Raw genomic sequence first — 23,687 nt, forward strand, 5'->3', positions numbered from 1 at the left:
AGATTACTGGGAATGCTGGGTTTTGAGAGAAAAAAACCTTGCAGAAGCTTGGAAGCAGTAGCAAGAACAATTGAGATTGTGTAAAGAACTGACTATGGGGATAAAGATGAGAAAATGAAGGTAAAGCTTTTTTTACTATCTCACTGGGGAAAAAAGAACAAGAAGTGACACTGTTGCCAGGAATAATGCCATGAACACTGGACCAACTGATAAACGTGTTTGATGAATACTGTGACCCCTGACAGAACGCTCCTTTTTAAAGCGTGCACTCCCTCAGTACCAGGTGGTAATTCAGAGAGCAAAGAAATGGAGTGGGACCTTGGTCAAGGTGTGATTCACCTAGGGTTGCACTAGCCCTCCCTGTTGCTCCGCTCCTTTGCATGCAGAGTGTAATTGCTCCATTATTGTGGCTGACTTCTGTCCAGGTGCATGTGGGGGAGGGAGGGGAATGGAGAAATAAAATTAGTGCAGGAAACTTTCTTCTATTCGAGCAGCCATAATTTGACCCTAAATATGGCAGTGTCCTTGTAATATGTATGCTTATGCATGAGCCTGGAATGCTGAATGAATTGTGTTTACTGTATGGAACTTCATGTCTTTTGTGACAGAAATTCATAAATCTTATGCTATTTTCTTAAAACAAATCTCTTGCTGTTCTAGAAATGATTAGTAGCATGAATAAATGGTGATCTTTGTCAAAAATAAATAATATACACCAACATGTGCCTTGGCATGGAGTATTTTGCATCGGGGGGCCTAATTTTTCATTCCCTTTGGTTATAAATTATCTCTGAGCCATGCTGCTTCCAGTTATTCCATCTGCAATCATTCCCATGTGGTTTCTAATGGAAGTGTGTGCATATAAACATTGGGAGGCTTCCTGGAATTTGTTTGACAGATACCATATCGTGAAATGCTTAACCAAATGGTACTTAAACAATGAGGTTCAGCCAGCCTGTTCAAACAAACTCCTCTCTGAACAGAGCACAGAGGAACATTTCACTTTAACAAATGTAACGTAGCTCTGAAGTGAAGCCTCAGGCCCATAGTGAGTTTACTAGAAGATAAGGTGGTTCTGTTTTGAATAAAAATAATTTCCTTTAAAGATTTCTCTTAAGCTCCTTAGAAGGAGACCTTCTCTGTCTGTAATGTGTTTTTTAACATGCCTGCTCGGGCAGCCCGCCCCTTGCTATAGGCCCAAGGTGCACTCAGATAAAGGGATTCCAATTTTTTTGGGGGGGGAGTGGATGGGATGCAAAGTGTGCAATGTATTGCGCAGCAAATGGTTTATGTCCAGGAAACACTTATGTAGAACAACACAAAGATCTGTTATACCTAGGGCAGCAGTACATTAGCAACTTCACACAGTCAGTCAGACTGCTTAAGTCGTTATTCTTATGATTGTTATCTTGGCCCCCTCCAATTCCTTTCTTGTCCAACTTTCAGGCCTTTCCCAGGCTTTGGACTGACCTCGTCCACCAGCACCAGATGGGGGTAGACCCTCCTCCCAGGCCTAGAACCTGACTGGGCGTGACTTCTCCTAAGAGGCCAGAAGATAGTTTACTTCTTCTTGGAATGAGCCCCAGTGAATTAATCCCCCAAAAATTCAAGACCAAAAGAGTGTTAAATAATTAAATTTATTTAGGAAACTGCAAGGAAGTCAAATTAAGCCAACAATAAATGGTACAAAACATGCCTGCATGCGACCTCACTTAGGTGGGCCCTACAACCTTTTAAATAAACTAAAAAGTGGTCCCCTCTTTAGATGTCCTGACTTGTATCAGGTCCTTTAGACTTGTTACTGTGTTCATTTCTGTGTCACCAATATTTCAGCCTCTCTGGTGTACCATGCTCATCACCCTGTCCATTTACTCCCTTTTCTGTTCAGTCACTCCTGGTTTATACTTGGAAGTCAAGGAGTGAGTCTGTGTTGCCAAATTGGCCATGGAGTTCTATGCACACATTTGTAATAGTCACACGCTGGTTTAGGTCCAATATAGTGAGAAGAGAAATATTCTCCATCACTTTTCCCAATTTTACCTCATACAGCACATTTTAATGGATGCTTCCCTCTCCAAAATATCCTTATTTTCCCCATTTGTTCTCTATATGTGAAAAGCTCTCTTTTCCCAAAAAGCTGGTAACATTCATATCCCTTCTTTGTATATTATATAAAATTTGTTTGCATGTTTGGGTCACTCCCTCGAAGGACGAGTGTCCTGAAGTTTGCAGTTGTTTCCTGAAGTATCAAGCAATAGATAGAGCCTTAAAAGTTCCTACATTTTCCAGTTGGTTCCTATTTCTCAGTAACTCCAGTCTGTATCATAGACGTTATCAAGTCTTTCAAAGTTATTTATTAAAAGATGAGGGTGTTCAGTGCTAAAAACACAGCCCTTTCGCAAGACTCTTACAATTTATAGCTTAAATTTTCAAAAGTGACTAATGGTTTTGAGTGTCTCAGGTTTTGGGTGCCTAACTTGAATCAGGTTGGAGGGCCCTACTCTCTTGAAAGACACCCAAAAAATTACACTTTTTTTGAACATTTAGACCTACATAATACCACTATGGTAATTAACTAGCCAAGTTCTGTTAATTTTGTAGAGGAAACTAAGTTTATGATGCATGAAATGAAATAAATATACTAGTGTAAGATTTATTTATGTATCAGTGTTACACATAGTGCCTAAGGCAACAGCTGCCAATTTTTTAATTTCAAAAAAATTTCAGCAAAAACTGACAATTTTTTTGAAAATATTTTTGTGAAAAATGTTCCCATTTTGCATCATCTCTACTAAATAGACCAGGGATTCTCAAACTGGGGGTTGAGACCCCTCAGGGGGTCACCATGTTATTACATGGGGTATTGCGAGCTGTCAACTTCCACCCCAAACCCTGCTTTGCCTCCAGCATTTATAATGATGTTATACATTAAAAACACTTTTTTATATATTTAAGGGGGGTCACACTCAGAGGCTTGCTGTGTGAAAGGGGTCACCAGTACAAAAGTCTGAGAACCCCTGAAATAGACTAACAGAAAATGTCCAGAAAAGTTCTGGTATAGAGACTTTTGTATGCCCTCTTCTAATTTTACATTTCTTTCTCTCTCTCCCCCTCTTTTCTTCCCCGCCCCCTATAGAGTGGGTCAGTGGTTTGGTGCTTGTAGGCTTCCCACAGAAAATGCATTGGCAAACTTATCTGGGAAAAAAATAGCAGAGCAAGAGAATAATTCTCTGCCTTCCCTATACATAAAGTGAATCAATTGTTAAGAGTTTTTATTTGTGATATAGCTGCTCGTGGTCCTGCTGTAATGTCTAATCATCCCTGAGTGGTCTTAAAAATGTGTAGTCAAGAACACAATGTTATGAGAGGACTATTGGGACAGGTTTAAGTTAAGCAGGTGGTCAATACCATGACCTTCTGTGCAGAGCCACTCCTGAGCTAACAGCTTGGTTTATTGCAGTGTTTGGCTGAATATAGTTTTGGTTGCAGCTAGTGGCTCCTAGCACCACCACAGCAGTGGAAGGAAACTCCATTATTTCTGTCTAAATGAATAACATGAGGGCAGAGAAATAAACGTGATTAATAAAACCTGTATATTGATTGATCAAATGATGAGAAACCTCTAAAACACATTTGGCAGTGCTGCAAGTTAAAATGAAAGGGGTAGCTGGTTAATCTCTCACTGAAACGGCAAATGACTGAAGGTGAAAGTAACCTTTGTGTGGAGGGGTAGTGCAAACACTATGCATCACTTAAATCCTTAGATTAGATCTCAAGTAGTGCATAGGCTCAGTGTTGGCTCTCTGCGAAAGAGTGAATTTCATCCTGAATTAGCAAAGTGAACAAGTTCCAGACACAAGCAAGGTGGGAAGTAGTAACCCTGTCATGGATTTAAAGGGTCTGTGCTAAGCCCTGGCCTTTAAACAGTCTCCTGGAAGCACTGCTTCAGTGTGCCAGACCCCAAAGGGGTCACGCTTTTTTCCATAAGATCAGTCCACGTGGCCTCAACATATCTGAGATTGAGCCTTCAGACTACAGCACTCCTGTTTCTCACCATGAGACCTGCCCAGTGAGTTGAATGGAGTAGACTCCTGTTCAGAGACTTTTACTCCTTTAGGGATCAGTGCTCCTCAGCAAGTATCTGCAGGTAGTTTCAATAGTCAAGTGGAATACAAACTTGGGAAGTCTTTAGGTTGACGTACAGAAGCAAAGGTTAAAATGGTGTTCAGACTGGCCAAAGCCAGAACTCTACCAAACCATGTTGCTGTAGGGCCAATCTTGACTTTCTCTCTGTGTCCCTTTGTCTTCCAGTCTCAAGTGAGAGCCCAGTGTCTCTTGGAGTGCAGTTCATAACACCTCTGTCCATTGTTCTTCCACTGCAAAACCATGCTGTGTTCACATGTTCAGCCTGCTAGAGCCTCCTGTCCTTGTGTTAACGTTCAGTCATTGGGGTTCCCCTTGTCTTTCTAGATCCTCCATTGAGATGTATTGATCCCAGCCAGTCCTTGGTGGCTAATTCATGCCACCCCAGACAGCTGTGGGACCCAAAACACCTCAAGTCTCCTGCTCGGTCCCAGGGGAAACATTTAGCTCTTCTGTACCCAGTGGGCAGCCATACCAAGCTAAATAAGTCAGCCCATTCATATCATTCATAAAAATAGTACAGAAAATTCCCACTACTGTGACACCGTAATTACAGGCTACAGCTATGTAAGAATTCTTTACTAAGGTGCAGCTGAAAACTCCATAGACAGTGCTAGGTTCTGGCTCTTTGAGCCAGAGGGTGCCTATTGAAATTCAAGCTGGCTCAGAATTCCTCTTAAGGCTACCAGGGAGCAGCAGCAGCTCCACTACCCTTGTCCTGCATAAGCATGTGTTCCTCTCTGTGATTGGCCAGGCCTGCTAGCTTCATAGCTCCCCACCCATTTTAGGTAAGAGCAATAGCAGGGAGCAGGCTGCTATGTAGGCTGCTATGTAGGAGATAAAGCTGCTTCTGCCCTCCTTCTCTCTCACTTCCCAGAACATCTGCACAGGGCTACCTGGCCCTGATTAAAAATTCCTGTAGCTCTTGACTATCTGAGGTGTAAAAGTAATTACTAAAATAATAATCTATAATTTGTACTGTTTGGAGGGAAGTTTAAAATTTGTAAGTATATATAGAGTATGCTACAAAATTATGTTCAGCTTGTAAATATGTTTCCAGAATTTGGTATCTATTTTGGTTAATAATCATTTGCACACTTCATCCCAAAGTGCTTTACAAACATAATTTTATGCAGGGAAATAATGTACCTGTTTTACAGATGGGTAAAGTGAGGCATCGTCAGGTGATTTGCCAAAGTCATACAGTGAGTCAGGGGCAGGGCCAGGATTAAAACATAAGTCAATTCCATGCTCATCATCACTTGACTAAATAGTGTATTTACTAAGATTTGTGTCCTATAGCTTATATTTTTACTCAGAAACTCTAAGGTAGATGTGTGTACTGTGACACTCCAAAATTAGTTCGCAGCTGCTCAGTGGAATCTTCAGCAGTAAAGTCAGGGATTACCGCACAATAGAAATGTTCCTTCAGATATAGATGGCTCCTAAATAAGAGATCATCTTCCCACTAGTTGAGTTCAAGGATGCACTCCTCCCAAATTCCTCAGGAAGGAATACATTCTGCTAAGGGGAGGTTGATTCCAGAGCACACAGTTGTTCAAATGCAGAACATTCATTAGCCTATATGTTGAACCGCTCTAATCCAGCATTCCCTGGTCCAACAACATGCCGACTCCGTGTGTGCTCTGTGGCTGGAGCACGCACGGGGAAAAATTAGTGGGTGTGGAGCATCCACTGGCGCCAGCTCCCTCCTCTGCTCCCCTTCCCCCCGTGTCTCTACCAACTCCTCCTCCTTCCTCCCATCACTTCCAGAGCGTCGTGAACCGCTGATTCATGGCGTTCAAGCTCTGGGAGGGAGGGGGAGGACCCTGGGTGAGGGCCCGGCAGCCAGGACCCTGGGTGGCAGCAGGGCCCCTGGGCAGGGGGCCATGCTGGGTGCAAAGCCTGGGGGTGCTGTAGCACCCTCTGCACCCCTACTTCCCATGCCTATGGAGACACGCTGGCACTGTGCATTGACCTCCTGTGGTTCAGCAAATTCTCTGGTTCAGCACAGGTCAGGTCCCGAGGGTGCCGGACTAGAGAGGTTCAACCTGTAGTCCCAGAATAAACTGTATTTGGAATGGAGTCCCATTCAGGTTTTTAGGCAGACTCCTGGAACTTAATGCTGAGTGTTTGGTTTCACTTTGATTTATTTCACTTGTCAAAATTAGTTTTAATTATTTTATTATAAACCTTGGTATTGGTCTTATGATTTAATCTGTTTTAAAAAAAATTCAACTGTGTGTCAAACTTCTGCCAGCCAGTGGAACTTAAGGCTGACTTTCTCAACAGATGATTGAAGAGCTGCTGCCATAGGGTCTCTTGGAAAGGAAAAAATGATAAAGCAAACAGGATAATGCTTATCACTAACAGCTCTGCAATGGAGATCTTTGCACCATAGCTTCATTCTTGTCTACTGCAAAGTGTTCCAGAAAAGCTTTTCTTTAGACCTGGACCAAGTAATGTTTTGGCTGACAAGTCTTTTGCCATGGGAACCACAAAGGTTCAAGATGATGGGATGGCATGCCGTTATTGCATGCCAAAACATTAGTCCAAATCTAAATAAGCTTTTCTGGTTCAATGCACCTTTTACTGTTCAGTGCACTTAGGGCCTGATGCAAAGACTACTGAAGTCAGTAGAAAGATCCTTTAATGATGCAAGAATAAAGCCATTCATTAAACATTTCTTCGTTTATATGAATTGATGGTGAGTGACAGCTGGTTTACTTTATTAAGCTTACCCACAGTTGGATAGAGCACCACTTGTGCTTTAAAAATTAACTGTAAACTGAAGAGAACTGGGGCCTTATGTTCACTAGGGAGTAAATGCAATAATTGTAAGAGTAAGCATATGTGGTGGGGAAGGAATGTATTCTACTGGAAGTTCAGGTAAATGTGGAAGCAGCTGCATAGATGTGGGAGGATCCTTGCAGGGGTGTAATCCCCAAGTAGACCTGTCGAGAGCCAAGATTAATACCAAAATGTTTGAATAATAAACATTTGCCTTAGTATTTGCAGAGATGTCTGAATATAAACAATCTTAAGGAAGTCATCTAGCATCTCCAAGAAATAGTAGCATTATCTAGGGAGTAGAAAAGTAGGAAATGGCACATGGTTCTTGTTAGTTAATACACAATATAGCTAATGAGGAACTAATGTTGTAATTGCAGCCGTCCTGGGAAGAAATACTGTGTGATGTGGTTTGTGTTTATAAAAGGTTTCTATATAGGCTTGGCAGAATTTGATTTTTTTTTCTAACTTTGACACTTTTTATTGATTTTAATTGTTTTTATTTGCAGCTTTTTGTTTTTACATTTGTGGGAGATAGGATTAGGGCAGCGCTGACAGGGCTCCCTGTGCAGCCAAGGGGCCCAAGATTCCAGGGCTGCAGGGTGCAAAGGAGGCTGCAGCTGTCCCAGCTCAGCAGAGCAGGGACCCTCGGCCAGGACTGTAAGAAGGAGGATGAGCCCCACCCTGCTGTGGAGGAAGCCACCAGCCTGCTGAACAGTTCCTGCCTGGGGATGGCTCCCACAGTCCTGGCTGGTAAATGAGCAAGCAGGGCCGTCACAGCGAAGCTGCAGAGAGCTCCTTGCATGGCTGTGAGGCACAAGGTGTGGGGGAGGCTGCAGTCTTGGCCAGGACGAGCAGAGGTCCTTGGCCGTGGGGGAGGCCACCCCACTGCTGAATGACTCTTGCGGGGGGATGGAGCTATACAGCAGCAGCTTGGCCTCCTCCGTGGCGGGGGATAACGACTCCTCACAGCCCTTGTCAGGAGTTTCTGCTCCACCAGGCCAGGCCTGCAGCCTCACTCCTCCACACCTTGTGCCTACAGAGATTGGGTGTCCCAGAGGTGAGGGAGCCCTCTGCAGCTCTACTTTTGCGGCCATGCAACCTCACTCCGTGCATGGCCACAGGGCCGGTGACACCTGATCCTGCAACCACAAGGAACTGTAGTCCTGGCAGGGCAGAGCAGAGATCCCCAGCACGGCCAGCTGGTGGGTGAGAGAGAGCAAATCCATGACAGAGGGGCTGCAGAGGCTCCCCGCACAGGGGCTTGTCCTCCTCCTCCTTGTTGTTCTGGCCAGAAGTCTCTGCTCTGCCCCACCAGGACCATAGCCTCCACCCATACCTTATGCCTGAAGGGATTGGGTGTCACTGGCCCTGAGGCCGCTCATAGAGCCCTCTGTAGCCTTGCTTTCAGGACCTGCTCACTTGCTCCCGTGTCAGCAGGGCTGCAGAGGGCTCCCTGTAGGGCCTCAGGGCCAGCAACACCTGATCCCTGGAAGTGCAAGGTGTACTCCTGGGGGAGTTCTGTGCCAAAAAATTAAAAATTCTGTGCACAATATTAAAAATTCTACAAAATTCTGCATATTTTATTTGTCAAAATAACACTATATAATCTCACCAATTTCAATTATGTTGGTAATTTCAAAATACCTGTCAGCAAGTATGTCTGTAACAATACAGACAATGAAAAAGATTCAAGAAATGTTTTTTGACAAATAGATGCCTTACTAGGCATATACCGGTAAATACAAAACATTGAGTAATTCATTTAAACTACAATATAGAACCATATTTCCTGCGCCCCTCAGAAGCAGAGCAAAGGCTTGGGGAAATCAGGAGTAACAAAGGAGCTGAGGGAGAGGGAAGGACCCTAGGAGTGAACATGGAGGGTTGTTGGATGTGGGTGGGAGAAATACGGAGCAGGCTTTTTTGTGGGGTGGAGAGGGATTGTTAAGGAGCTTCCTTCATGCAGACCCTGGCTGACCCCTAGCCTTTCCTGTTCAGTCAGGCATATCTGCCTCTGTCCCCATGTGTCCCTCCACCCCCTCAGCCAGCCCCCCCATCCACATGTGTCCCTCCACTTCCTCCCCCATCCACACGTCTCTGTGCCCCCACACGGCCACACCCCTTCCCCATGTGCCCCTGCACCCCCCATCCCCATGTGGCCTTGTGCCTCCACTCCAATTCAGCCCCTGCCCCAGTCTGTCCTCTCCCAGCAGCCCCATGTGCCCCACACTGTTTGTCATCCCCCCCCCCCTATTCTCTGTCTCCTGACCTGGCCCACTAGCAAGGCACTGCCTTCAGGATGGCAGCCTCTTCTCTTCCCTGTCACAGCTGGGAAGGGCCCAGGAGCAGCTGCTCTGTTGTAGCACCACAGCAGCCCCTGGTGGCCAAAAGGCATAACTGCAGAAATTTTCCAGCAAGAAGTTATTTTCTGCAGGAAAAAAAAAATTACACACTGCACATGAATTATGCACATGTACAGTGGTGCAGAATTGCCCCAGGAGTAAAGATGCAAACTCTTACTGATTGAAATCAATGAAAAAATACCAATGTGTCAGCTGAAATTGACATTGACAGTTATCAATTAAAATCTAAGCCTGCCAAGCCTATTTATATAATACAGCAGAATCCAAGTTACCCAAATAACTAGGGTGACACCAGTTAGGATAATCAGAAGCTTGGCGATGGAGTTTTCAAGTTGCAGTCCTGTGTTGGACTGAAGCTTCTTATCTTAGAAGTTCTGCAGGAATTTAGGCTAGAGTTTTTTAAATGATTCAGCCCCCTGCAATGGGGGCCAGAGCTCAGCTTCCATCTAGGCACGTCAGTAAGCACCTAATGTGATGGGCTCTTTTCAAAATATTGCCATTAGTGTCAACCATGCAGATGTTAAGAGCTCCGCAGGCCAAAACTAAATCCATGTGGAGCTCTTTTAGGCATTTTGCAGGAAATGAGGTGCTTCATTCCTGTGAATATTATGAACTCTGCAGGTTGGAACCTTCAGAACTCCCAATCTTCTAAACTCCTGTATTGGTCCACCAGTAACATGCTAGTAGTTCAGTGAACAGGGAGAGGCAGGGTTCATGAAAATGGGATTCTAGTTTGCATTTACACTTATCTTTCATATAAGGATCTCGAAGCACTTTACAAATATGAATTCAGCCCCAGCTCTTCCCTGTGAGATAAGTAGACATTCTACTCACTTCACAGATAAACAAAGAGCAGGTAAATGACTTGCCCAAGGAGGGCACAGAGTAAATCAGTGGTCTAAATGTTTATTCTGGGTGCATGATTGAAGGAGGTGTTTGTTTGTTTATTCATTTATTTATTTATGTTACCATAATGCCTAAGAAGCCTAGTCATGGCCAGGACCCCATTGTGCTAGGCACTGTACAAACACAGAAGGAAAAGGTGGTCCCTGTCCCAAGGAACTTACAATCTAAGAATCATACTAAACTGTGTACATATTTCTTCTGTCCTTCATGGTCCCGGTAGGAAATATATATTCTATTAGATGCTCAAATGGTGTAATACTAAGGATATGTCTACACTAGACATGCTACTGTGTACAGCTATAGTGTAGATACTTTCTGCAGTAATGAAAGGGGTTCTTCTGTGGTTGTAATAAATCCACCTCTCTGAAAGGTGATGGCTAGGTCACCAGAAGAAATCTTGCATTAACCTGACTGTGTTTACACAGGGACGTAGGCCGTCTTTTTCACAGCCCTGAGTGATATAGTTAAGCCAACTTAACTTTGCAGTGCAGACCAGCTATGAGTGGTGAGCTTCCATCTATTTCTCCAGTAGCTCATTTTCTCAATTTCATCAATTTCTCATTGATGAATGAAGTAAATCCAGCTTCTTGTATAACAGCCTCTGGGGGTCATAAGGAATTTCTTGAGTAACAGAACTGTTTCGTGTCCAAGGCATTTATCACTTTCCATTAAAATGGGTCAGGATTTAAGGTTAACACAAAAGTAAGAAACAACTATTTATGGGCCAGATTCGTATCTCAGCTACACTGGTGTAAATCCATTGACTTTAATTCTAACAACCAGAATCTGAACCCTTCTTTTTTTTTGAGATCTTGTAATTTATTCTGTAAATAGTTAAGTACTGCACTGTTATCCCCTTTGACTGTAATAGACTTAATCTTTCATCTTTTCCTCAATTATTCTGGATGGTGAAAGTCTCCCCATAGTTTAGGTTGAATTTCTGTCTCCATCATAAGTCTATAATTATTAAATTATTACTGGTAGCATTATTTATTATTATCATTGTGCCTTAAAATGTTAAGTAGCCTTTGTGGAGAGAATGATGAATTCTAATCTTAATTTATAATTACCCTATTTTGACAGTTTTTGTTGGTTGGTTTTTTTTATTTATTTATTGTAATTAATTTATTTATTTTTTGCAAAGCTACAGAATTGTTAGGTTTGTAACATTAGAGTAGTTGATGGGTACTCAGAACTGTAAGTGCTGCTTATTGATATTTTGTTTACTGATCAAACAGCACCGTAACCTGCTGAAGTGACTGGCAGCAAAACAGTTAAAGTAACATACAGATTTTTTTGTGTAGTACTGTAAATGAGGAAATGTAATGAAGTTACCCTTAAACCCTAAGTGACCCAGCTGTTCTGGCTTTTATTGCTTTCCTCCAGGTGTTGTCCATCATCCCCATTCTTATTTTTCATTAATGCAATTCATTAATTCAATTAATATTGAATTATGGTTATGAATGGTTTATGTCTGACTATTCTGCTCCATGGGGAAGAGTTGCCACAACTTGTACATGAACTAAAAAATAGTTGGGGGGAGGGGGTGATTAAGGCCATTCACTGAGACTAAACAAGTCCAGAGAAGTCTTCCCCCCCCCCCCCCCCGGGATAGTATGCATATACTGGCTCAGGCTGGGTTTTCCAGAGACTAAGAAACAAAGAAAGGGCTTTCGGTGTAAAAGGGTGAGCTTGAACTGACTTATGGCTGCCTTTCTGATCCAGCAAAATGGACAGAACATTCTGCCCAATGGGGGTCCCAATCCCTGGGGAAGGGCTGGAAAGACATAGGCCTACTAGGCCCGATGAGATTGATGGCTGACTCCTGGTATGTTTAGCCCATGTTTAAATCTGTTAAGTGTTTGTATTATATTTTTTCTTGAATGCCTTTACCTTAAGAATAAATGTGCTTGCTTAGAAAGAGCTGTGTGGAAACTTGGAACTGGTGGCAATATGCTGGTCATAGCCCTCGGAGAGAGAACAAAGCACAGATACTGGCCTTTTAGTAGATTGGCTTGTTGGGGATATCCGTGTAAGGCAGGGAGCTGTGCAGCCTTAAAACTCCCAGTCAGAAGGGAAAGAAATGCAGGTCTTCACCCAAAAGGGGTGACAGCTGGAAGCCAGAAAACTTAAGCGGGTTCCCTCAAGGGATCGAGGAGGAGGGAATACAGGTGCAGTTGCCCTGAAACTGTGACAGTCCTGTCTATATTTTCCTTGTCTGTTTGGTTACTAGTTGGACACATATTGTAATTTTACATCCTCCTCATGCTAGACCTACTAAATTTGTAAAGCTTCCTACCCTGTTCGCATCAGTGGTATGCAAGATCAGGATTTCAGAATAATCAGTAATCTGTGAAGGGAATAACCTTGTAAACTCATCATTGATACAATTTACCAGTTACAGTTTAGATAAATAACTTCTGATAATAAAGCTACTCTAGTCCATGAACATGCATAACTTTTTGTGATTAGTTTTGTATTAATTTTCATAAACAATAAAAAAATACATAAAGATCAACAACTTACAGATTGTATATGTCATCATATACCACACGTCATAGCCTATCCAATAGAATTATGCAGTTACGCAATTGTACAGCTTGTCAAAGCTACAAGAACAGACAATACTAAATCAGACCGTATCACACAGATGTAACATGTTAGGGTGGGGATAATAACGAAAAAGATATACACAAGTAGGCAAAAAAGGGAAGGAGGGGCAGCAGATGTGAGGAGGAAGGGAAAAAGCAGAGGTCGGGCGGAATGCAATTCTGGCATTATTTGAGCTCTCTCTCCATTCTTTATCCAAATGTACCAAGAAACAGCATCTACATTTCTTCAAATTCATATAATTTCTCTCTACATTGATAAGCTATTCTTTTTTTCGGTGCTAACTCAGATGGATCCGAATACCAGTGCTTTATTCTTGGCATATGCCTACTCCTCCATTTTTGTAAAATTATGCCCTGTTAATCATTGCGGCCCTCAAGAACCAAAGTCTTTGTGGTGAAGTTAAACCCAGCACAGTAGGTATGTAATCTAGGATATAGTGGTTTGAGCATTGGCCTACTAAACCCAGGGTTGTGAGTTCAATCCTTGAGGGGGCCATCTAGGGAACTGGGGTAAAAATCTCTCTGGGGATTGGTCCTGCTTTGAGCAGGGGGTTGGACTAGATGACCTCCTGAGGTCCCTTCCAACCCTAATATTGTATGATAATTTTCAGCTGAGGTTTAATTGCTGAAGCCAAATACTATGTCACTCTTGTGTCCACCTCTTTCCGTAGCTGTCCGACAGCCAGACAGAATCTACAGCAAATGTATCAGGGTTCCTTTTTCTTTATTACAGCACCAACAAACATCAGAGGAAAAGGCCCCCGTCTTGCACAACCTTTGTGGCATCCAATACATTTTGAATAGACTTTTGCTATTTCAGGCATAGCCTGAGATCCACAGAAGCATTTTTATCATTCCATAATATGCTTTGCCATTGGGGTTCTTTTAAGTGCTATATTAACTCTCCTTCTCACAATTTCACAAAGAACTCCAGACCAATGGAGTTCCTCTTTTTATTAGATGTGCATATATAGTGGACATGGGCCTGGGGAGTTTGAGGCATTTCCAAAGTTCCAGATAGCTTTGGGGCCTCTGGACAAAATTGATATGTTAGCACAGGTTTCAATTATAAGCACTGCCACTCCACTGAGGTGGCAGGTTATATAGTTGATTTAATGTTAGAAAAGAGACACAGCCCTCATCCTTTACTATTGGGAAATCCATATGATGCCCTTGCTCAGCCAGTTCTTCTAAATTATCAGTCTGTAAGTCTGGGTTATCCCAGATAGGTGCTTTTGCCTGGTGGTGAGAATAAAATTGTTCCCTGTTAGCTGGGATAGCCCAGACCCTTTGCAGAGCCACCACTGTAGGCCCCTTATTTTTCTCATTGGACAAAAAGAGGAACTGATCAGACCCACAGGGAGAATTGGATGCATTAATACCCATTCAGTTTCCACAGTTGCAGGGATAAAGGTGTTAGCATGCTAGAACCGATTTGAGATCTGTGACATGATAAAAACATAATAGTAATTTTGTAGGTCTGCGAGCCCAAACTGTCCCGTGGCTATAGGAGCTGGAAGATTTTCAATGATAGTCATGGGCATTGACTGACTGATTGGCGATCCCTCGATTAGAGGATGATCTCTATCATGGATTGACATATGGGTCCTGAGGTGACTCCAGAGTCTGATTCTGGAACTGCAAATCCATGCGCAGTAGGTACAGACATTTTGTGGCAGGCCAGCAGCCTGCTGGGAGAAAGTTATTCCTTTTTCCTTCCTCCTCTCTTTCTCTCCAGCTTCGAGGGCAAGGCGCTTCTCCTTGAAGCAGGCCACTGCCTGATGGAGGATATGGCACCATTGGGGTCGGTTGGTGGCTTGCTCCTCCCAGCTTGTGATATCCACATCAGTTTTCTTAAGATATGCTTTCAGTGTGTCTTTGTAATGTTTCCTCTGACCACTGCGGGATCTCTGACCATGGGTGAGCTGAGAGTAGAGGGTTTCTTTTGGGAGGTGAGAGTCTGGCATCCACACACAATATCCAGCCCAGCGAAGTTGTTGCATGAGAATCATTGCTTCAATGCTGGTGACATTGGCTTCAGTGAGGATGCTGGCGTTAGTGCGGCAATCTTGGATCTTCTGGAGGCATTGTTGGTGATACCTCTCCAGACTCTTGAGGTGCTGTCAATAGGTTATCCAGGTTTCGCATCCAATTGTCTTATAGACCTGGATCTTGATATCCTGCCGCAAGTTACTGTCTGTGAAAATGTGTCGGAGCAATTTCCCTAAGGAAGCACTTGCGCACTGGATCCTGTGCTGGCTCTCTGTCGATTTTTGCACTGTGAGAAAGTTTACTACTGAGGTAGCAAAAGTACTCAACTGTCTCCAAAGTCTGACCCTCGATGGTGATTTGTGGTGCAAGGCCTGAAGCAGGTTGATAGAGCACTTTAGTCTTCTCAATATTGAGTGAGAGTCCTAGGCTTTGGTAAGCTTATGCAAGAAAATCCAGTAGGAACTGAAGGTCATTCTTAGTGTGACACAGTCATCAATATACTGAAAATCAGTAATGGACGCCCTGAAGACTTTAGACTTTGAGCGGAGACGTTGAAGATTAAAGAGCCTCCCATCCATTCTATATTGAGGAGGTGATCTTTCACTAGGACCAAAATGACTGCTAAATAGATAGAAAACAGGGTTGGGGCAACAACACATCCTTGCTTAACCCCAGTTTTGATGATGAAAGGTTCTGTCTCAAGGCCATTAGAGAACTGTGGCAGTCATCTGATCATAGAGAAGCCTTAGCACTTTAATAAATTTTGGAGGGCAGCCAAATCTGGCCAGAACCTTCCACAGGGCTTTGCAATTGACAGAGTCAAAGACCTTTGTCAAATTGATGAAAGGTCCTGATTTTGCTCCTGCAATTTTTCCTGGATTTGGCAGGCAATGAAGATCATATCGGTTGTCCCACGGGATGGTCTAAAACCGCACTGAGATTCCGGCAATATTTACTCAGCAAGGGGAAGTAATCCGTTTCAGAGGATATGGGCAAGAATTTTCTCTGCTGTAGATAGCAAGGCAATGCCTCGATAAGTCGGAGTGTGGAAACTATCTTTCTTAATGATTGTAACAATGTTAGCGTTTCTCAAGTCTTCTGGAATCTTCTCATTATACCAGATATGAAGAAAAGTTTGTGGAGCTTCCCTACCAGTTCTTCACTTCCAAACTTGTAGACTTCAGCTGGTATGCCATCTGGCCCTGCTGCCTTGTTCTTCTTAGTTTGCATAATGGCTCATGTTACTTCTTCGAGGGTGTAGGGGTCAGCAAGACATTCTCTTTCATGTCACTGAGGTATAGATTCGATAGTGGCATCAGAGACAGTTGACTCACAGTTTAGGAGTAACTCAAAATGCTTCATCCATCTGGCTTTGATGGCTTCGCTGTCCTTAAAATACATTGACCCGTCTTGGGCTTGGAGTGGTGTGGGTCCATGGGAGCATGGGCTGTAAATGGCCCTTATTGCTTGAAAGAAACTCCTCATGTTGTGTTTATCAGCATAAAGCTCCTATTTTTGATGTCACAGATTTTCCTTTGGGCGTCAGCCTTGAGTTGCTTGTATAACTCTTACTTCTGCTAGTGTGATATGTTGTTTTGCCACATGTGGTGAGCCTTTTTTTCTGGGCAGGCAGGCCCTGAATCTCAGCATCATTCTCATCAAACCAATCTTGGTGATGGCGGGTGACATAGCCAATGGACTCAGCACATGCCAAGAAAATGGCAGTCTTTAATCCCTTCAAGAGATTTTCATTATCATAATCAGCTGTAGGCATAGCGGCAAACTTCTCTTGGAGACACTGCTGAAGTTTCTCCCGAGTCACTATATTTTTCAAGGGACTTGACATTGAATTTCTTTTGTACTGATTTTACCTGCTTGCGATGCTTTGAGGCAATCTGGAAATTCATGATTGATCTAACAAGGCGATGGTCTGTCCAACAATCATTGGTTCCATGCACGGCCCTTGTGATGCAGACATCTTTCTGATCTTGAGCTCTAAAAACAACGTAGTCAAAAAGGTGCCAATGCCTGGAGTGAGGTTGTCTCCAGGTGGTCTTATACTTCTCACATTGTCTAAAGAGGGTGTTTGTGATGACCAGGCCATGTTCTACGCATTTGTTCAGGAGGAGGATGCTGTTAGAGTTAGCCTTTCCTACTCCTTCTTTTCCAATAGTGCTGTTCCAGAGATCTGACTCCCACCCGACTCTAGCGTTAAAATCTCTGAGGAGAATGATCTTGTCCTCCTTGGGAATGTTGGTCAAGACTCTGTCAAGATCTGTGTAGAATTGTTCCTTGATATCCTCGAGAGAATCAAGTGTTGGGCATATGCACTGATGATAGCAGCAGACTGGTTGTTGCTGAGCTCAAGACGAAGGGTCAGAAGATGTTCATTGATTCCTACAGCAAATTCTTTAAGCTGATTGACAAACTTATTTCTAATTGCAAAACTGACACCATGAATGTGCCTGTCCTCTGCAGATTTTCCTTTCGAGAAAAAGGTGTAGCCTCCACCTTATTCTCTCAGTTGACCTTCATCTGGGCACCCTGTCTCACTCAGGGAAGCGATGTCGATGTTATATCTCACAAGTTCCCTGGTTCTTCTTTGTGGCCATACATTCTTTGTTATCCATCAGGATGTGAATATTCCATGTAGCAAAATTCACTATCTTTTTATAGCTTCGACCGCAGGCAGAGTGATCCCACTGGACATGGGAATCCAGCCAGGAGTGTATATGAGAGCCTAGGTTTAGGGCACCTCTTCTAGCCCTTTCCCCAAGCGAGGGGGTGGGGGGCAGAGGGGATCCTAAAGAGGACTGCTCAGTCGCAATAGTAGTGGCTGAATTGCACCCCTGTCTCAGTCTAGGTGTCAAGCGACCATCTAACTACCACCACCTACGTGCAGATTCGTGGGTAGGGACTGCCAGATTCACTAATCCTGTCCCCGTTACCACTAGTCCATCACCGCAGGGTTTGGAAGGTTGGAAAGATATTTCTCGTGGTAGAAGCCTGCGCATGATTTCTTTTAACGGGGGGAAGCTGGTGCGCCTACAGCGACCACACAATCATGACAAATTGGAGGCCTGGGGCCCAGTGGCAGGGAAAATCTGAGATGACTGGACCACTTGCTGCAATCCTCATCCACTTTCACAGCCATTGAGATCCGAGGACCCTCTTCCGCCTGATCCACCATTGAGGACTTGCGGGATTGGACCATGCTTCGTCTAGGACCTCCCCTCAGACCTGTTCGCCTTGGGAGACCCTATCAGGAACATGAAGCTCCCAACAACTTAGCTCTGATGATCATTGGAATACGCAAGCCCCTTCACTCAAGGTGACGGTCCTCAAAGAGGGGGAATTGACTAGGGTCCCACAGAAAGACTCTAATAATGTTAAATTTTCTAAAATGAGAATGAGGGATATATACGGGTAGACTGCTTAGAATATAAAGGAGCCTAGGTGAAATATTCATTTTGATTGTATTAACCCGTCCTCACTGGCTCAGGGAGAGAAAATGTATCACTAGTTATTTGAGAGAGTACAGGATCAAAATTTTTCTTCGCTACTTTGGTAACGTTTCTTGGTATTTTTATACCTGGGTACTTAATTGAAAAAAGCCCACTACAGGACATCCAGGAGATTTCCAATAGTTCTGATTTTTTCCAATTTATTTTGTAACCAGATATTGCTTTGAATTTTTTTGAATTAGTGATGGGAGGGCTGGAATAGTGATTTCTGGTTTGGGGGTAGCCGCAACACATCCATATTGGGGTGCCAATACAGTTGCATGCGTGACTGGCTAGCACTTCTCCAGCCCCACTAGGTGGGCAGTGCTTGCTTTGAACAAAAGGGCATCGTCTGCATATAACAGTAATTTGTACTACATGGAACCAAGTTGTATGTCTCGGATAGCTGGATGACTCCTTTTAGCTATTGCCAGAGCTCATGAGCCAAACCAAAAAGTAATGGAGACAGCGAGCTCTTTTGCCTAGTACCCCGGAAGAGGCTGAACGTATTTGAGGTCACATTGGTGGCTGTGATTGAAGAGGTTGGGTGAGAATGTAATAGTTGGATCCAGGAATTAAATAAGGGTACAAATCCAGCCCACTCTATCAAAAGCCTTTTCTGCATCTAAGGCTAATACGGTTTGTGCTTCAGGGTCATTATATTTCACTTCTGTAATATCAGTAAGTTGTCAAAGGTTATCAGAGCTATGACAGCCTCTGACAAACCCAACCTGGTTTGGGTGTATGATAGAACCCAAAACATTCTCCAATTTCATCGCCAGAATTTTGACTTCACTGTTAATGAGTGTAATTGGCCTGGAATTGGACCATAGTGTGGCATTTCTTCCTGGTTTAGGAATAACTGTTGTTAGGGCTTCCCTCCTTGCACAGGGAGGACGGCCTTCTAGGAGCAACTTATTAAACATTTTAAGCATCTTTTCAGACAGGAGGTCAAGGAACTGTCTATTGAATTTGGCAGGGAAGCCATCTGTTCCCGGTGGCCTTCCCCACTTTTATATTCTTAATCGCCTCAGTAAACTCATCCTCCATTAGGGGCACATCTAGGTTTCTACTCTTGACTGCAGTAATTGGTGGTAATGTAGTATTTTTGAAAAATTGATCCAAAGCGTCCGTGAAGGGGTTTGTGTCCTATTGGTACAGATCTTTCTATAAATTAAAGAACTCTTTATTAATATCTTTAGGTGATGTACATAATTTACCATGTTTATCACAGATGGCCAGGACTCTATACGCAGAGGTCTTTTGTCTTAGGTGGTATGCCAGCAACTTGTTTTGGGAGGCGAGAGTCTGGCATCCTCACACAATGTTCAGCCCAGCGAAGTTGGTGCATGAGAATCATTGCTTCAGTGCTGGTGACGTTAGCATCAGCGAGGATGCTGGCATTAGTGCGGCAATCTTGGTGATAAAGAGGCATCTTATGTCTCACCGGCCACCTGCTCATGTCGCACCTCTCCACCACCGCCCTGCTGGCTATCAGTCAGCTTCCGCCTCTCTGCTGTGACTTCTGCACATCAGTCTCTCAGTGATTTTCAACTCTTCTGTAATGATTTCGCTCTCAATGATTTTAGCTCTTAACGGGCAGGGTAGAAACACAGTCCTACCACAACTGGTTTCAGCTCTGATTGAGCAATTAAAATAACAAAAGAGACTCCTAATTAAGGCCATTTGGCTCTGTTCTTCAAACAGTGGGGAAGAACAGGTTAAGCCAGTCTGGAGAGGACCTGGGGGATGAGATGTTGTGCAGCCTCCTCACCAGGACTCCTGTCCCCACCCCTCTTACTTTCACAGAGCTCTGACATTGGAGCCTCTGTTTAATGACATTCTTTCAACTGAGGGTGCCCCCCATCTCATTTGGGACAGGTTAAGCACCGTCCTGTTTTCCTGTATTGCTACAATAATTACAACATTGGTAACTGTATTTCACTACTCCTGTATCCAACACCAGCCAAAGTTGGTCCTTTGACACAGCTGTAAATGATGAATATGTAAACAGAGCAGGAGCAAACTGTATTTACATAAACACACCCATAGTCTCCTCCCCTCCCAGCTAGCTGTCAGGGAAGCATTCATTTAAACCCTGATAGCATCATGAATCATTCTTGGAATTGTTCTATGAAGGCCTGGTTCAAAGTTTATTGAAGTCAGTGAAGAGACCCATTGATTTCAATGTGCTTTGGATTAGTCCTAAATGATAAATAATACGTGTTTTTCTTTAGGAAGGCAAATTATTGACTTCCTTACGAATAAGGGTGAAATTCTGGCCCCATTGAAGCCAATGGCAAAACTCCCATTGACTTCTATGTGGTCAGGATGTCCCCTTATGTGTATTTAGTTGTTCAGCTTCACATTTCAAGATCAGATCATGACTGAGAGGTTACGTAGGCAACATATGTGAATTACACCATGGTCTCAATCTACATCCAGTAACTCCGTAAGTGGACCAAACACAATATCCATGTATTGGTATATTTTAGAAAATATGCAGACATTTCTCATTTGAGTATTATCATTTTCTCTCTAGTCTGGCTAACTCCAATAGCAGTAGAGCACTTTGAAGTTTTACTGTACAGCTACTATATAATCAGTCACTGACACTGTGCAAATTTGATCAGTAAATTTTGGTCAAAATTAGCTTCTGGGGCTGTCATGTTTAGGGTTGTGATTAGGGATTGTAAGAAATTACAAGAAATTCAGTCGCACTTCATAATGGAAACACAATATAAAATTGCAATGGGCTGTGTATTTCACTAATAACATTTTATTTGCTAACTGCTAATCTTGAGGTAGTTTTTATTTTGTCATTTAATTATTTTGCAGAACACGGTCCTAAATTCCTGTCTTATAATTTTAGCCAGCTGACTTCAAAAAATAATTATTTTTTTCCCTTTTCCTCAGGTGCTGTTGCCCCCTTATGAAGATCCTGCAAATGCAGCTGGTAAAGACCCACCACCACCTTATGTGTCAGCATAAGCAAGAATGTGAAGTGTACCTAAGAACAATAGCTTTACTTTTCAAACATTTGAGCAATAGTTTGTTTATTTCACTTCCAGGCTGTAACTCTAAGATTTATGTGTTGCTGTTTAGCTGAAATTTTGAAATGTAGATATTGTGTTCAACATGCTGTAGATAGATTTAATAATGTGCTTCAACTGAAACAATATGTTGAACTGGTTTCAGGAACTTTTTTTGGGGGGGTGAGGGGGGTTAGTGTTAAGGTGACAAGAATCATACAGTAGCTTTTATTCCCCTTATTTTGACATGCAGTGCTAGAGAATTTAGAACTTTTGTGTATAAATCAGGTGTAAATTTCCTTTTTATCTACAAAGCTTCCAGATCAGTAGAAACAAGTTTCTGAAATGCCCATTTTCCACCTTTAGAATGTATTGTACAAAATGTAGTCTGTCAGTCCCAAAAAAGTGACATTCCACTTTACTCCAAAAAAGCTAATAAAATATTGTGCTGAAGCGAATGAAGGAACAGGAGTAAGCTGTGGTGTTCTCACTAACCAGATTCATCACAAACACTTAATTGTGGGGAATGAGCATGGGAAAGCAAGGTTGCTTAGCTCCCAAAACTGTGGCAAGTCAGGTCCATGTTCTAACGTATACCTGCTCTGTACCCTGCAGCCACTCTTCTCTGCAAAATAAATAAGTAAACATTGCTGCCACCGTTCTGCTGATATTCCCTTCCTGCCTATACAGCCTCTCACCTTTTAGCAACCTCAAAAAATACCCGTGCTTTTAAAATCACATGGCTTGGTGACTAAAGATGCCTCCTTGGTATCCAAAATGTGAATGTTTCTATGGGAGTGTGCCTGTAAATAGAGCAAAGTTTGGAATGGGAATCAAGTTATACCAATACAGGGATAAATTCTTCCAGCCTATGTGGAAAAGTGCATGTAATTTCTCCTAACATTTTCAGAAATCTCATGAATATCCTATATGCATCAAAGGGATGCAGCATATGCATCATATGGGACTCCTTTGTATGACAACTGTTTGCATTAGAATTCATTCTAGTGGGACTCACCCATCTGTGCTGATCCTGCTGTGTATGTTTGTGTGAGGTACTCTCTCTTCCCCAAAAAGTGCCTCTTGCACATGTAACTTTTTTGTTGAGAGTTCTATTTTTAAAAATTGTTAACTTAAAGATAATCATCCATACTATATGAATGGACATGTTTCTACCTCTCATCTTTTCTCAAGTGTCATCTCTGGCACTTTGTGGATGTCAAAGCATGTTGGGGTGCAAAGCCTTGTGCAAAGGGACCTTGTGGAGCTGCACCATCCCTGGGGGAGCCTCAGGAGAAATTGTCCTTCAAGAAGCACAATCTCTTCTGAAGCTAACCTGGAGTGCTCACACTGCACTATTCAGTAGGACAATGCAGATTTCAGTGCACTGACTCCACTCTACAGACCCATGCAGAGCGTGGGGAGGTCTGTGGTCCTGCCTCCTCCCTGCCTTTTTCTGAACAATGACCAAACAGCCCCTGTTCAGAGACTGTTATTGTGATCTGTCCTTGTGCAGGCCATGAAATGAAGGAAAGGCTTTTTAAAATGACCATCCCCACACACTTGTGCAAGAACAGATCCCAGTTTAGCCCGTTATTTTGTTTCATGGTTCAATCACTCTAAGATCAGACCACGCAATACCTTGATTGGACCAGTTGCTGATACTGATATGTAGCAAAATCCCATTGTTTTCTGCACGGTAATTCTAGTGTTTTCCAGTGTTGGCCTCATAACCATTTACATTTCAGAACTGAATTTATTTTTGAGGTGGGCTGCCTGGACTTCTGATCCTACTGGCTGTTCACTTTCTTTTAATTCTTGACTGGTTTTGAAGAATTTTTAATCATCTGTTTAACAATAAGCCGATTGTACATACTTCTCATTGAAACTACTCTGTATACTAGCTAGCCTCTCCATAATAAAAGGGATGTTTCCTTGTGCCTATGGCAATTTCTTTTGAATCTCTTCACTAACACAACATCCACACAAATCCAGTATTGTCAATCAAATGTGACAGGTTTTCTGTGTAAATAAGAAATAAAAACTACAACTTCTGTTTCATGCAGTCAATACCCATGACGTAGAAATGCAGAAAAGAATAGTTATTAGGCTGAGTATTTCTTACAGAGCAATGGAAATTAGAGATGGAACAGACTTATTTTGTTAGCATCTAGAAATGTTTTCTGAGTTTGGTCTCCAAAGTGCCAAATAAAGAAGGACGGACATCTCTGGTCTATTCCATGATACTTCCATAGCCCGGTGGTGGCTTTTGGTTTTTTGGGGTTTTGGGTTTTTTTTAACCATTGCATTGTATAAATTCATATCTAGTTTTCTGTAGGTTTT

At 42.9% G+C, this 23,687-nt stretch overlaps 1 protein-coding gene across 1 annotated transcript in view; it reads left to right on the forward strand.

Moving 5' to 3' along the window:
* Positions 1-23,282, forward strand: part of LAPTM4B (lysosomal protein transmembrane 4 beta) — a 123,922-nt gene extending 100,640 nt beyond the window's left edge. The window contains exon 7 of the mRNA XM_039521938.1: positions 21,229-23,282. Within this exon, the coding sequence (XP_039377872.1) occupies positions 21,229-21,303 (75 nt within the window). The 3' untranslated portion in view covers positions 21,304-23,282. The remainder of the gene's footprint in view (positions 1-21,228) is intronic.
* Positions 23,283-23,687: the final 405 nt, after the last annotated feature.

This window comes from Mauremys reevesii, linkage group 2 (genome assembly GCF_016161935.1).
Source record: "Mauremys reevesii isolate NIE-2019 linkage group 2, ASM1616193v1, whole genome shotgun sequence".
NCBI lineage: Eukaryota > Metazoa > Chordata > Testudines > Geoemydidae > Mauremys > Mauremys reevesii.